At 46.0% G+C, this 14654-nt stretch overlaps 1 protein-coding gene across 4 annotated transcripts in view; it reads right to left on the bottom strand.

The window, feature by feature from the left end:
• TYRO3 (TYRO3 protein tyrosine kinase) overlaps positions 1 to 14654 on the bottom strand; it is a 41969-nt gene that overhangs the window by 20994 nt on the left and 6321 nt on the right. For 3 of the 4 annotated variants that reach the window (XM_062635740.1, XM_062635741.1, XM_062635743.1), the window contains 5 exons: positions 14508 to 14608; positions 10637 to 10807; positions 7534 to 7620; positions 3497 to 3612; positions 510 to 687 (listed from right to left, as the gene is read on the bottom strand). In XM_062635740.1, coding sequence (XP_062491724.1) covers positions 510 to 687; positions 3497 to 3612; positions 7534 to 7620; positions 10637 to 10807; positions 14508 to 14608 — 653 coding nt within the window. The remainder of the gene's footprint in view (positions 1 to 509; positions 688 to 3496; positions 3613 to 7533; positions 7621 to 10636; positions 10808 to 14507; positions 14609 to 14654) is intronic. The other variant, XM_062635742.1, reaches the window with a different exon arrangement.

Genomic DNA, 14654 nt, shown 5'->3' on the forward strand with positions numbered 1-14654 from the left:
TAGGTGTTGCGAGACCCTTGGAGTGGACAAGCAATATGATAGTATAGAATCATAGAACAGTTAGGGTTGGAAAGGACCTTAAGATCATCCAGTTCCAACCCCCCTGCCATGGGCAGGGATAACTCACACTAAACCATGTTACCCAGGACTCTGTCCAACCCGGCCTTGAACACCGCCAGGGATGAAGCATTCACAACTCCCATTCCAGTGCTTCACCACCTTCACAGTAAAGAACTTCCTCCTTATATCCAATCTAAATTTCCCCTGGATAAGTTTTAACCCGTTACCCCTTGTGCTACCACTACAGTCCCTAATGAAGAGTCCCTCCCCAGCACCCCTATAGCCCCCCTTCAGACACTGGAAGGCTGCTACGAGGTCTCCACACATAACGCACATATAATGTTTCCTGCATTCCCAAATTAGCAAGGAGGAGTCCAATGAAGTTTATCATCATTGTCTCTTTTTCAGATTCAGAGCTACTTTCCTGTTCTTGTCTGCTATTTGCTTACCAAGCTCCAGGGTCTGGAAATAAACCCTGTCAGTGAAAGGGGAGCTGCCCATCTCATTGCTGCACTGCACACGAACACTGTAGTTGGTGGAATGCTTCAGGCCTTGCACCCCATAGGCAAAGGGTGGCACTGGGGTGACTTCAGTGGAGACCTCCTGGCCATCTGGTGACTCAGCTACCTGTGCCGAGAGTGAAACACAGACTGTTACTGTACACCGTATGACTAACAGGTCCACAGGTGTAAGAATCCATTCCATGTTTAGTTCAGGAATGCGTAAGAATAACTATGGTACCAGTGATGTTTAAAACATGGAAAAGGGAGTTGTCAGACCAAGAATCAGGAGCATTTATTCGGTTTCAGTGGCATCACTTTCTGGCAGGACCATTTTTCACCAGCTGAAAATTTGGTTCCATGCTTTAAAACATTTCCTTACCTGTGTTACAAATTCTACATTTGATTATTATTTCCTTTAAAGAAGACTAAATGTGCTCATTGCATTGAGTGCTATGGTTGGCTTCTGAGACTTGTGTAAACCTGGGCAACATCAACCTCCATGTTGCCAAGTGTCACCTTTTTCTCAGCTCCTTTTTGTATATTTCCAGTTTTGTAGTGGATTAAAGGCATTGCAGACACTGGTGGCCTGGTTCAGCTGTTTCAAGTTAAACTGCAAAGAAGCTTCTGCAACCCTTCTCTCTTCCCCCCACCCAATCTGAACTTGTAAGCAACATGAATGTTAATTTAAATCTGATATCACTGCGTGCTTTCAGTGCACAGACGGGTTCAGTGCTCCTGCTTTTGTATTGACAATAGCAGAAATCACTGCATGGCTGCCAGGCTCAGCCTATCTTCCTTCTCAAGTGCATATGGAATAGCAAAGCTGGGATTAAAAGCAAGTTGTACTGACAAGTGAAACACTCACGTGGACTTTATGTGCTTTATATACAGCAGCCTTTCTCCCTGCCCTTCTGGTCACTCTCATGCACACTTTTGGCCCACTGATTTATTTGGCTAGAAAACGGAAGGATCTCAAGTTTCCTTAACAGAAAAGCATATTGTTGTCATTATCAGTGTCATCCAAAGCAGGGAAAAAACAAGCAGACTTTTGTGTTAAACCCTGTCAGCTTGATGATGTGTGTTTCCGTTCAACAGTCTGAAGAGTCGGTGCTCTTACATCTGTCCCCCGCATGCCCTGGAACAGGGCTTGTGTTTAACAGGCACTGAGCATGGTGATTCCCTACCGTGTCCCCAGAAGCAATCTGCCTGCCTGAACATGGTGTTCTTGGGGCACCCTCTGCAATTCCTGAGCGCCAGAAAACCACAGCCAAGTCTCAATAACCCTTCTCTTTCTGGGAGGCTGCGAGCAGAGGAGCGATCATGGGGATCCAGCAGCATGATCATTTTCACATGGAAACGGGGGTCAATGCCTCTCTCAAAACCTCTCATTGCTGGATACAGAGGAAGCACGGAGGGTTACTGCCAAGTTACCCTGCTCCCACATCCAGGAGCAGGAACTTCGTCCTCCCCAAATAGAACAGAAAAGGCTTAGAAAAGGGGTGAGAGACTGCTGAGTGGACAGAAACTGAGCTGCTCTCATCCAACCTCTTTTCCACACGTCCCATCCCCCTCCTCCTTACCCCTGCCAAAAGTGGGGGGGAACTCAAACCCCAGGGTGATTAGCATTGCTGCATGCAAGCCAGAGAGAATAGGCTGTTCCAACTGGAGATAACTCGCATTGTAGAAGGGAGGAAGAACACCATTTTCAACTGCGAACAAGAACAGAAGCAGCAACAAAACCCAGAGACCGGGGCCAGCTATATTCAGGCACTATTTTTGTCAGTGAATTAAGGCAAGATGATGGTTTCTTTTACTTATGAAAGGGAATAAACATCAGAGCATGAAATCTCTGGTTTCTTTGCCAAATAAAAAGAGGATTGCAAGTAAATTACCTAGGCTGCTTCCAGCGTACCTTGTGTTTGTAATCCTCCTCTGTGTAGTTGGCAACACCACATAGAAATTCCACTCCAGCTCATGTTGTAATCAGGTAGGGAAAGCACAGGGGCCCAATACTGACACCTGGCAGATAAATTCATGGGGAATGTGCCTGGCTGTGTTTACACAGCCTGCTTCAGGAGCCACCGTTTCTTCATGACACACTGCTGGCTACCAGCTGTTCTAAGTGTGCAATACTAGAAACTACCTCTGCCTGACATTGGACAGGCACCTTTTTCCCTCAGGAGCCTAAAGCAGCAGTCAATTTTCTAAAGATGTTGATTTCTCAGCACCTGGTAGAGCTAAAGGATCACCCTTGATTTTCTGGTCTTTGGCAAGGGAAAATCAACCAAGATTTAGAGGTAGGGCTTAAAATTACACTGAAACATGCAAATAGGCCTGACCTTGTATGGAAAAACCCAACGTGTCTGTGTCTTCTGCCAACATCATTCCCACCTTTCCTGTACCACATCCTACATTTTGCAAGCTCCTCGTCCCTTGGGCTCACTGGCATGTGTGGATCCCAACTTTTCCCCTGGCACCACAAAGCACAGGGTTGAACTGGCATGGGACTGCACTGCACTGGAACAAGTTATCGTGGGCCAGCTGCTCCATGCTAGCAAAAGCACCCTGCAGCTACTCAGGGGCACTTCCCATAGAGCGATATGTGCTCCATATGTGCTGCTGTGTCATACCCTGCACGGAGTAGCTGCCATGGAGCAAATTACGTGATAACTGATGTGCTGGGAGGGAGAATGGGGCCAGTCTCAAATTCTCAACTGGACACTCCATGCTCAGAACTTCATGCCCTGCTCTTTGGCACCTACATATATGCCCTGAGCGCATCCTGTTAAGTTTCCATGTTTTAAAGCTGTGGAATATGAATTCAAACACTACTACATAGCAGTTAGGAGAGCAAAAGATGGCCCAAGCAATGTCGTGGCTCAGGAGAGTCCCATTCTTCACGCAGGGCAGGGGACAACCCAGAGGGGCCATACCTGAAGAGTGCAAGAATGGAGGGGTGCACGGCCGTCAAATCCTGGCACCCAGACCACACTGGCATTGCTGCTGGTGACTTGGCTTACGGTTACATTGAGAGGCTGGAGAGGCATGGCTAGAAAGGAAACAAAGAGGCCTTTCAGTATACACAGAATCGAGCAGGTATTCACATGGAAATGGCAGAGGCTTGAGGCTGGAAATGATGCAATGAAATCACTAACTGAAATGGAACAATATCACATCTTTAGAGAGTGCCCCCGGCTGTTGTGGATTAAACTAGTATTTTAACATTGAACAAGCTATTGGCACCCATTCTTTCATAGTATGTATCTTACTTGTTACATACAGGCAGAGGTTGACCTCTTTGATAGCAGTGCCAGTGTGTGATGTTTACACCTTGGCTACTCAGCCCTCTTCCCTGCCCCCTCCATTGCAATGAATGACCCAGCCCTGTGCACACAATGGCCTGTGGACCTACATTGTGAACCAAATGAGGCTTTAAAATCCCTCCCCTGGTTCTCACTCCAAAACCATTACAAACCCTGAAACACCCTGGACTGAAAACTGCCTCCTTCAGGCTTCAAAAGCACTCTGTTTTATAGAGGGGATGTTCGAGGCAAAGGGCAGAGCCAGGAACAAAACCAGGATTGCCAAACTGGCCATTTAGTGGGATGTTTGTGCTTCCTACCAGCACAGAGCAGCACCAGAGCACTGCCCCCCTCCCCTCTTTCCGACCAGACACCTCCATCACTGCAAGGCATCCAGTGTGCTGTCACATCAACCTGAGCCCTTCGGCTTCCTTTTAGGATCCTCAATGCTTCCCTTTGCCCTCTTTTTTCCTCCCACTGTAATTCCACATAGTTACTTTCTATTCTTTCCCATATAACCCTCACTATCTCTTCTTCAATCCCAAATGTCTGTTCTCATTTAGGCACCTCACTGCTGCAAAATTACTGGCCTCATGAACACCAACCTCTCCCCTGATCTTGTGCTCATTTCAAACAATCCTTTGCTGCTGCTGCAATACTTTTCCTGCAGCACCTCCACAAACTGTACCCTCAAGAGTCCTCTTTCACAAACCCAGTGGTCCTCAGGACAAGGTCTGCGACTGACCGCATTTTCCACCTCTCCTGAGTGATATCCAGTGGAAAGCAGCAGTGGAAAAGTAATTGCAAACCAGGATTTCTCCACCTCCAACATGTATTCTGCTAGAGAGCACCTTTGTCTCTCACTGCACCGAGGACAACCACAATACTGCCTTCAGCTTCTCCACAGGGCCATTCTGTAGAAGAAATGCATTGACCAAAGTCCCCCTCCTAAGTCTCTACAGATGGCCTAGAGGAGAGTATGGGGCAGGGAATAGATGGTGCCACAGATTAACCCTATAAAGCCTTTGTTATCTGGTTAACAAGTTACCCGGACACAAGGCAGGGGTCTGCCACCAAGATAAGAAGTGCTTGTGGGTGAGAGGTTGGGCAGCAGAGCAAGGGTCTGGGATGGAAGATGGGCAAATGAGTTCTTTGCAAGGCCTTTGTGAGTCAACTTATGATTTTTCTGTCTTGGTTTCTTTCCCTTTTGGTGCTGGGTAGTCAGGTTTGTAAGCTTTTTTTTGGGGGGGGAAACAGCTTGGGTTTACTGCTTACTTGGATATCATTGAAACACTGCCCTTAATTCAAGTGTTTTGTAAACGCACTTGTAACTTTTGGGTTTAGGAACATGTAATTTTTCAACACTGGATGGCAGGGCAAAGGGAGATACTGGCTATACCACCAGTGAGAATAAATAATGAACTGCCAACACATCCACTCAGTAATGGAGACAGCCAGTGAAGAGGGTTGGCTTGCTAGAACCTTCCCCTAAAGCTGCATCTGTCCCTTCTACAAATTGCATTTCCCCATCAACCACTGGGAAAAAAACTTGTGGGTGGTTGTTTCCTTTTGTGCTCTGAAACACAGGATACGACCCTCAAAGCCTTAGCCACACACATGAAGTAGATAGAGGAAAGCCAGTCTGAAAACAGGACCTTGAGTGTTAACATAATGAGGCTTAACTTCCTCTGTGCTTGTAGAGTGGCTGGAACAATGGGGCTTTGTACATGGCTTGGGACTGTGGGCTACAATAACAGTAATTTTCTGCTTGGAGTATACCCAGCACATTGTGGACACTACAGAGAATAGATAATGAACAACAACAGCAGCAAATAGGAAGAAACGTTGACAGTTTGTAAATGTCCTAGCAAAAATATTTGCCTCTGGAAACACAGAAGAAACAAATGGTTTAATAAATTGTAGGAAGACATGAGTCCTCATTAACAGATGGATCTGGGTAAGAGAGGTTTGTGCATGTATGGACAGCAACTCCTGGGAGTGATTTCATTGAAGCCTACGTGTTCATAGAATCAAAGATGAAACAAAGATTATCTGGGCCTGTTCCTGTTTCTGCTGATGTCCTTGTTAGGAACTTGGCTTTAATTGTAACGGGGGCTGTAACAGATCTTCAAAACTTCTGCTCTTTCAAAGAGCCCCATCGCTTCCCCGCGTGTATAACTCCTCTTTCAGACTCTCCTCTTTGAGGTATTACAGTGAGAACGTCTACAGCTATAGCATTGGACTTGCTATTTAAGATCCAGCTTTTATCTCTAGGACTTGCCACATACTGGGGCACTTAAGCTGAATCACTTAAGCTAGCTCTTCCTTAGCCCTAAAAGCATGTGTGTGTGCACACAGCTGTGTGATGGTGAAACATCCCTCCCAGATAGGTTGTGTGGATTCATTAGCTGATAATTGGCCCTCATGGAACACTTCTGGCTAAACATAATTGCTGGAAATGCAAGAATTCGAGGCCTTTACCCCATCATCATATTCATACATTAAGAAAGATTAAAGTCATCTGTGTTAACATTAAAAAAAGGCAGCTTGTTTATGCTAAATGTTATTTCAAATTATGGCTTGATGAGATTTTTTAAAGCACAATAGCTTTGTGAACTACATTCTATCCAAAGGATAAAAATATCCATAGAAGATATATTCCACAATAACTAATTCCCCTGCGTAGACAAGCCTTTAAGGCAACAACTCCAAACATTTTTAAATTAAGTTATAAATCTTACTAGTCCAGCAGACTGCATTCTTGGCACAGCAGCAACCACAATGTCCTGAAGAAAAATACACTGTACAAACACTAGATCTACAGCTGGATTTGAAGGTACCCTTTAATGAATATTAGCTAATACAACTGAGAGTTCTGATACAGACATAAACGCGTGCTCTTACTCACACTGAGCAATAAGCTACTACTTGGAGGAAACGATTTTTGTGACATGCCTCTCCTGGAAGTGATAATCATGTCATTTAATGTGCATTAAAATATGACTAAAAATTCAAATGCAGAAGCATCTCAACATGAAGAGGAGGGGAAGAGCTGATTGCTCTGATCATCCCTGTTTCCGTCACCCAGAGGAAGAGAGGAATCATGGCATCAACTTAGGGACTTCCAAATGGCAACTGGTCATGCAAAAGCTACAAATTATTTATTTTGAATGAGTTTTTAAAGAGCAAAGAGTTAAAAAAAATCAAATCCATAAAACCCATGTGGATGAGCAGACTTTACCAGCCACCAGTGACCACCTTCCTTGTCTTTTTTCAGCATCAGATGTGATGCCAATTGAAGCAAGTAGAAGCAACGGCCTCTTTAGCTCTAACAAGACCCATCTATCTCCAGGAAGGAAAGATTTCCCCAGCTACAGATTTATATCTAGCTTAATCTCTCATCTGACTACTCCAACTGGCTCCTTTTCCAGGAAAAACTGTTATTTGACATCCTATTTCCAGTCTTGAATCCCATTTTCAAGAGGATACGGCCCCACACAGCAGGTGGGAACTGCTGTTAGAGCACAAAGCACTGTTTTGACTGCTGAGAGCTCCAACTGGTGCTGGTTGCTGGCAGCTTTGAGACATCCCTTTGCATTTAGGAGCCCTCCTTTCCCTCCCCAGGGAGCAAACCCGAGTCCCTTGCCCGTTCTCTTGTACTCTCTCACCTTTAATTTGAACAGTGGCTGTCCGAGATGAAGACAATCCCTTAACGTTGTGAGCTTCGCAGGAGAAAACTGTGCTTTGATTAATACCTGGAGATCAGCCAAAAAAGGAAACACAAACACCGATATAATCCAGCTTCAACCTTCAGCAGGATTTCAATTATGTGAGACATCCAGCTCAAGCTGCACGAGCAACTGGCGGGCTGAGCTGGGTGCCAGTCAAAGGCACGTGGAATTCAATGTAATTAATGTGCTAAACACATTTTTAATGGAGTGAGTGTGGAATGTAGCAAAGCTTCCCTGGGAGCTTCAGAAAGCGCTGAAAAAGGGTGAATCTGGCAGAAGAGCAGCTCAGCTGATAAATGTCCACTTCCCACATCCTAGTGAGCATCTCGGGAGCAAGGATCATGCTGAGCCATGAGCTTATACAACAACCAATGCTCTGGACTTCAGCCTGCCACCTGAGCAACAACCATCTTCTACCTGGGCTGTAAGGCAAACCTCCAGCTAGATGCTGCAGATTTCAAGCTAATGCCCACCTGTCCCTCACTTTGCATCAGACTTCTGAAGATATGCAAAGAAGTTGAAGCAGAATGCTATGGCATGAGCACTGAGGCACTTTCCAGGGATGATATTATACAAGTGAGGATTACGTTCCCTCTCTTCTGTTAGCATCCATCCATCGCACAGGGCCGGAACGTGGCATCATACCGATGGCTGGCTGCTCCAAGATTTAGATAGGCATCAATAATTAATCAGAACTGAGACAGATCTACAAAGCTGCCTGAAGAAATGTGTCCAGCCTATGTTTTCACTTGACTTGGCCCTCAGCTGCCTTACAAGGCTATCCGAGAGATGTTGAGTAAGCTATGAACATCCAGTATCTGAAGGGGGCCTACAAGGATGCTGGGAAGGGACTCTTCATTAGGGACTGTAGTGATAGGACAAGGGGTAACAGGTTAAAACTTAAACAGGGGAAGTTTAGATTGGATATAAGGACGAAGTTCTTTACTGTGAGGGTGGTGAGGCACTGGAATGGGTTGCCCAGGGAAGTTGTGAACGCTCCATCCCTGGCAGTGTTCAAGGCCAGGTTGGACAGAGCCTTGGGTGACATGGTTCAGTGTGAGGTGTCCCTGCCCATGGCAGGGGGGTTGGAACTGGATGATCTTAAGGTCCTTTCCAAGCCAAACTGTTCTATGATTCTAGGATTCTATCATCCAGCTTAGGAAGAAAAAAGGTTTCAGAGCTGCGTGGAGCAGCTCGCACAGTGTCTGTCTTTGCCCTTTGATTCAACTCCCAAGCCTGAGATTAACATCATTGCAAAGAAGGTGTAGTGGAAGAGAGGAGGGACTGCTTTGAAATGAAAGAGCAAAGTATTTTATCTTCTTCCATTCACCCCAGTGAACCACAGGAAAATGCTGCCAGCAGGCAGAAGGCCAGGCAGCAGAGCAGAGCACAAACTGACGTGCTAGGCATGTCCCAAAGACAGAACCAAACACAGCCCTGCCCTGAGGAAAACATGAAACACACCACAAACCAAGATCTCCTTGCTCTCTAGCACCATTACCAGCTCTGCTTTCCAAACCCAACAATCCTTTAAACCAAACCAACTGCTTGCTGAACCTTCTAAATGTTTGCTTTCTAGCCAGTACTTTATTATTATTTTCTTCAGAATTTGGTATTTTCTTTAGTTAGCAATCCTTGTTTCCTTACCATCATTTTTGACGTGCTTTGGCAATCTGACCATGTAGCTTGTGTTTGCTACACGTTTTTGCAAAGACAAGGAGTATCTCAGAGAACACTAAAAGGGGCAAAGAAAGGCACTGAGGATGACTATATATAATAGCAATTCATTTGGAGAATCACTAGGAGCAGATGCCCTTCTTCAGGCCTCTCTGCCACTGCCCCACAATGACAAAAGTTGTGTGGGGCACCATGGGATGAGTTCACTGGAAGAAGGGAGACTTATTTCTTTATTGTCTTTCCCCTTTTAAGTATCAGTCTTCCCAGTCTCCATTTCAACAGGCAGATTATATCATAAGGGAGCAGTTTTCATTTCCAACTTGGAAGAGCATTGACTGGCTATGTAAGAGAGGGAGCAGATTATAAACCACTGCAAATCACAAAATCAGGTTTTGATTTGCATATAAATTAAGTTCTAAGGGAAAGCTGAATAGGACTAGATAACAAAAAAGGATGGCCAAAGATGTCAAGATATCGAGAAAGAAACTCCCTCTGGGTGTAACTGTATTAACACTGATGAAGAGGCCCCAGAGATGACTCTGTCATAAAACCTTTTCTTTCTAAATAGTTAACTTTGGCTCAGGGCTGCTGAGAACAATAAAATACAGCAAAGAGAAGTATCACAAAGCTGTTCAACAACTAACTGAAGTTACCTGTAGGAGGTAACTACAAGAATAACTGCAGTCAGGTCCTGGTAGAGATACATTGCCCTTCCTTGAAAGTGGGGCTGGAGAGAAGCATGGACACGTCCTGGCTCCAAGTTCTGCAGCTGACACTGCTGGGAGAGGCAGGCTTACCTCCATGCACCTAGTGCCTGCTGTAGGGCAAACCTTGGTCTCTGAGGACATCAACCAGCCCACTTCAGCACCAATATAACTGCACTAGAAGTGTCAATTACATGAGGCAGTCAGGGTTTAACAATTACAGCTTCCAGCAGGCATGCAAGAACAGAGAGCAGGAGAAGAGGAAAGCAGTGTGTGTGACATGGCTGTGCGCAGAAGCATGATTTTGCATGTGAATGCCATCAAGCTAAATGTCACCAATTGAGTCACTTAACAGAACCATGAACACCTTCCTGGAGGTGGAACAAAAGAAGCACCCAATGAATGCATGTATCCTGTAGCATCCTTATCCCATTACCAGTCCCACCCAAACCTGTGTGCCTCAAACCAGCAGAGAATACACAAAGCAACAATCCACCTCTCAGATGATCCGGCTTTGTATGTGATGATCGTTATCTCTCAACTTTCAATTACAGTCAAAGACCATTCTCACACTATGTGGCTACCCGGTATCACTAGGCATGATCAGAAGAGAGCTCTCTGCTTCTTCTGATGCTCACCTGGATCGGTAGCAGCCTTACCTGACACATTTAAGATGGAGGGGGAGATGTCTGGAAGCCCCACTCTAGAGTCTCCCATCCACCAGACAATTGTCACTGGTTCAGGGGGACCAACAGCAGCACAGGCCATATGAAATGGGACATTAGGGGACACGGACACATCCTCAGGTTCCACAGTAAAGTAGGGCACACCTAGAAAAGCAACAGACAAGTGATAATAACTGGAACGATTCCTGTCTTCTGTTTATTTCTACTGATACCAGTGCCCGATATAGGACACCCATCGGCCATGCCCCTGTGCCTAATCCGACTCCCTCTTGTGACGGGCTTACCCTTCACAAGAACCAGGGGTCAGATACGCTGGAGCACCTCAGGGCAGGAACATCTACATACTCCCACTAGAAGAAGTCAGAGATAAGAGTGTTTGCTTCCCAAAATGCCTTTGAAAAACCTTTTCCACTGAGTCTCCCTCACGTCTCCCCAGTGAAGTAGTTTTAGTGGCAGTATTTGCTCAATTTTTCAGCTGGAGAGACTGGAGTTTAAAGAGGCAACAGTCAATAACTTCAGCGGTGGCAAACACCACTTTAAAAGACCAGCTGCAAGATACTCCTTGACATGCATGAAAAACTGAAGCTGGTGACTGTGTTGAACTAGTGGCTGTAACAAACCAGTGAATGAGGAAAGAATCTGCCCTGATGCTAGACTGGGATCATTTACAATGCTCTCTCCACAGCTTAACTGACTGGAGCCACCTTCCAGCGCTCTCCGACACCACAAGAACTCCTGCCTTGGAGTGAGGGGTAATTTGTTTCAGAGCTGAAGGCGATCCATGCGCGTAGCTCTCTTGATAGCGATCTGTTCCCAACCGCGCAAAGATTCCTGCTTGGTACAACCAGCCTTCTATCAGGCCCATAGGGAACAAAACACAGCTGCAGTGCTAACTGCCTCAGGTCATCTCCAAGCGGCAATAGCTGAGCGTAACAACACATCAAGACGTGTGGTTCCTTTTATAGGCAATGCTCTTGCAGTCTCAGTGCTCCAAACCAGTAACACAAAATCCACCAGCCATCAGCACCAGTGCTGTCCCTGCAGGGCCCAGCATGTGCTTCTGGTGGCTGGTAGAAGAGTTGAGGCCCTGAGAAACACTGAGTTTGCTTTTATACCCAACACTTTACTGAGACTCCAGCTGAAGCGGTGTCCTCAGTCTGTCCAGTCGCTCTCTGTGTCTTCCAGGTGGCAGTTTCTTTGTGCCTTCCTCACCTCCTTGACACTCCCTTTGGAGTGGCAATTAAATGAACAAAATAGAACAGGTCCAAAAATAGGTCCCTTTGGGAATGCTGGTGCCTATCTGTGCAAAGGCTAATGCTCAGCACAGGCAAATCCATCAGCAGGATTTACTGCTGGTTTGTGCTTACACGTTTTATTTCATGTTTTTTATTGCAGTCATACATGAACAATAAAAGTGAATAAACTTCCCATATTCCAGCTGTGACATCTCCATCTGCTTTGCCCTCCTTCTCCAAGGAAGATTAGAAAAGAAAACACCATCGTTTCTTTCTCTTGCAAGCAGGATCCCTGCCTCCTGTCCCTTTACCATGGCACCCCAGGTAACCTTTTGGGAGGATCCTGGCCAGCTCAGCAGGTTTTCTCGCTCTGGGAGCAGCTAACCAGATCAGACAAGACCACAATTAAGCACTCTCCTAGTTCAGGGTGTGCAGCTGATTCATCCAGCTCAGGAACTTGCACTGTGCCCATATATGTGTTACCTGGATACCTCACTGTCCATGACCCATTCAGCCCTCCAGTTCCTTGTACAAGAGGTCAGTGCCTGCACCGCCCTTCACAGATGCACCATAGGGGCACGGAGCAGCCAACAGGACATCAGTGGCAAAGCAGGGAAATGAGCTTGTCTGTTCCCTGTTCCACACCAGCATCCAACCTACAGGGCTGATTTTGTTCCTACAGCTCAGTTTATAGATGGAGACGTGTCCATACAAGTGTGACTGCAGCCACAACAGGGGCCCGCAGCCCAGGAACAGGGCATAGCCAGGGGTGTAATTTCAGAGGGAAAGCTCTGTAAGAAACATAATCTGTGCTTTGAAGATGTTCACACTCTGCAGTGCGTCTCTTCAATTACCTCTCTGGGCATCGAATGCCATCATGTTCTTGGAAGGCCAGAGTCTCCTTTCTAAACCAGAAAACAGTTTCAGACTAATTTGGGGTTTATTTTGTGTTTCATAGGAGCAAACATTTGAGCTGTATTACAAAGCCAGTTCAAACAACATTGCTACAAATTCTGCCTGATACAGACTACCTAAGTGGATCTCAAGCTGATATTAGACAGCATCGAAACCCATTCGAGCTCACTTTAAATTAGTTCACCAGTAGCTCACACTTGTTTGTGGCACACAAAGAGGGTGTCAGCACCTACCAAAGGCTGCAAACAGCCAGAGTAAAGATCCAGTCTCAAAGATGTCAACAGTTGTTATCAATACAGCTACCACCTCTAGACAAAGCTGGTACGCCCAGAGAAGAAACACACAGAGATAACAGTGGAGGGACTGATAGGCTTTTGCATTCCCTGTGCTTTCTGATGCTAACAGCTGACACATTTTCAAACACCCGACCCTTATCACTCTTTGTTATTTATTAATTTTCCCCAGTAACTCCCTTTCCAGATGATTACAAGCTCAGTTCAAGTTTAACCAGCTTCTGCTGTGCTTGCTTTTCTCATAAAGGCCATTAGTTGCATTTTGTCAACTTCTGCTGTAAGCTTTGGCCTTCATTCTTAGCACTCCCCCTTACATAGCTGCAGCTGCTTGTTGTGACTCTGACACTTGCTGCCTGCGCTGTCCAGGGCTCCTCTGTCTTTGCAGATGGCTTAGCACACTGAGCGACCCCATCACTCCTAATGCACGCACCATGCAAACGCAGCCACCTTTGGAGCAGGCCATGGCGACTGGAATAGAAATGGAAACACTACACAGTAGAGAGAGTTTTCAGCTGTAAACGCTTTCTAGTTGAAAGAGCACCAGGTAAGAGTCCCTCTTGCTGTGAGAACTGCTATGGATGTTATCAAGGCTCTGAGTGAGTGCTTTGCTGTACAACACCCAGACCGCACCACCTCCCACAGCACCCTCCCTGCTCCCCCTCTTTAAGACTGCTGATTCAGCACTGGACCAAAACGTTACCAATTACATCCGAAAAGCCACTTCTTCCTGCAAGTGCACTGTTAACTTCCTCATCAAATATTAAGCCATCTTATGACTATTAACACAGCCATGGCTCAAGGGAAATGAAACTGGAGGCAGTGAGAAGCCACCAACCCATGCTGCTCTGGGTGACTTTTGGGCAACCATGTAGAAGTTATTCTTTATCAGATAAGACTGGATGAAACAGTGCCACATGGAACAGTCACAGCTATGAAGTGCTGATGTACAGGCCTTCTGAAACTCAGAACTGGGCTAAAAGAGTTATTTGCCCTCAAAGACCTGCTTGCCTGGTACACAGAACCAGGCAGTGACTCTGCTTTGAGAAGTGGGTTGGACCACATGGTCCCCATGGATCCCTTTCAACATGAACCATCCCATCATTCTATGAATTATTTGGAGATGAAAACAACAATGGATTGAGGGGCTGGAAAGAAATGTGTGTGCATGAAAGGATCTTGTTTCCTAATGTGCCAAAATAAAACCAGAATAAGAACTGACAGCTCCTCTCCTTGAAGCTGCTCTCCTATTCTTACTCCTGCTCTGTAGCGATCTCACTGCAGTTAGCAGCAAAGGTTCAGAGCCAAGAAGCCTGTCACGAGCAATCTGCTCTCACCACTTCCACCTAGAGCATATTGGTGGGTCAGCCCTGAAAGGAAACCAGCACTACTACTCCTCCTTACCTTCCACTATGAGCCACACTTGCTGTGATTCTTCCTTCTTCCCCCCGTTCTCAACCTGGCACCAGTACTTCCCAGAATCTGTCCGCTCGACGGATTTCAAGCTGAAAAAAGTCAAAAGCCAGATCGATATTTTACGTGGATAAAGCA

The sequence above is a fragment of the Pezoporus occidentalis genome, unplaced genomic scaffold (assembly GCF_034315485.1).
Source record: "Pezoporus occidentalis ecotype Australia unplaced genomic scaffold, CSIRO_AGI_Poc_V1 ctg46, whole genome shotgun sequence".
Lineage (NCBI taxonomy): Eukaryota > Metazoa > Chordata > Aves > Psittaciformes > Psittacidae > Pezoporus > Pezoporus occidentalis.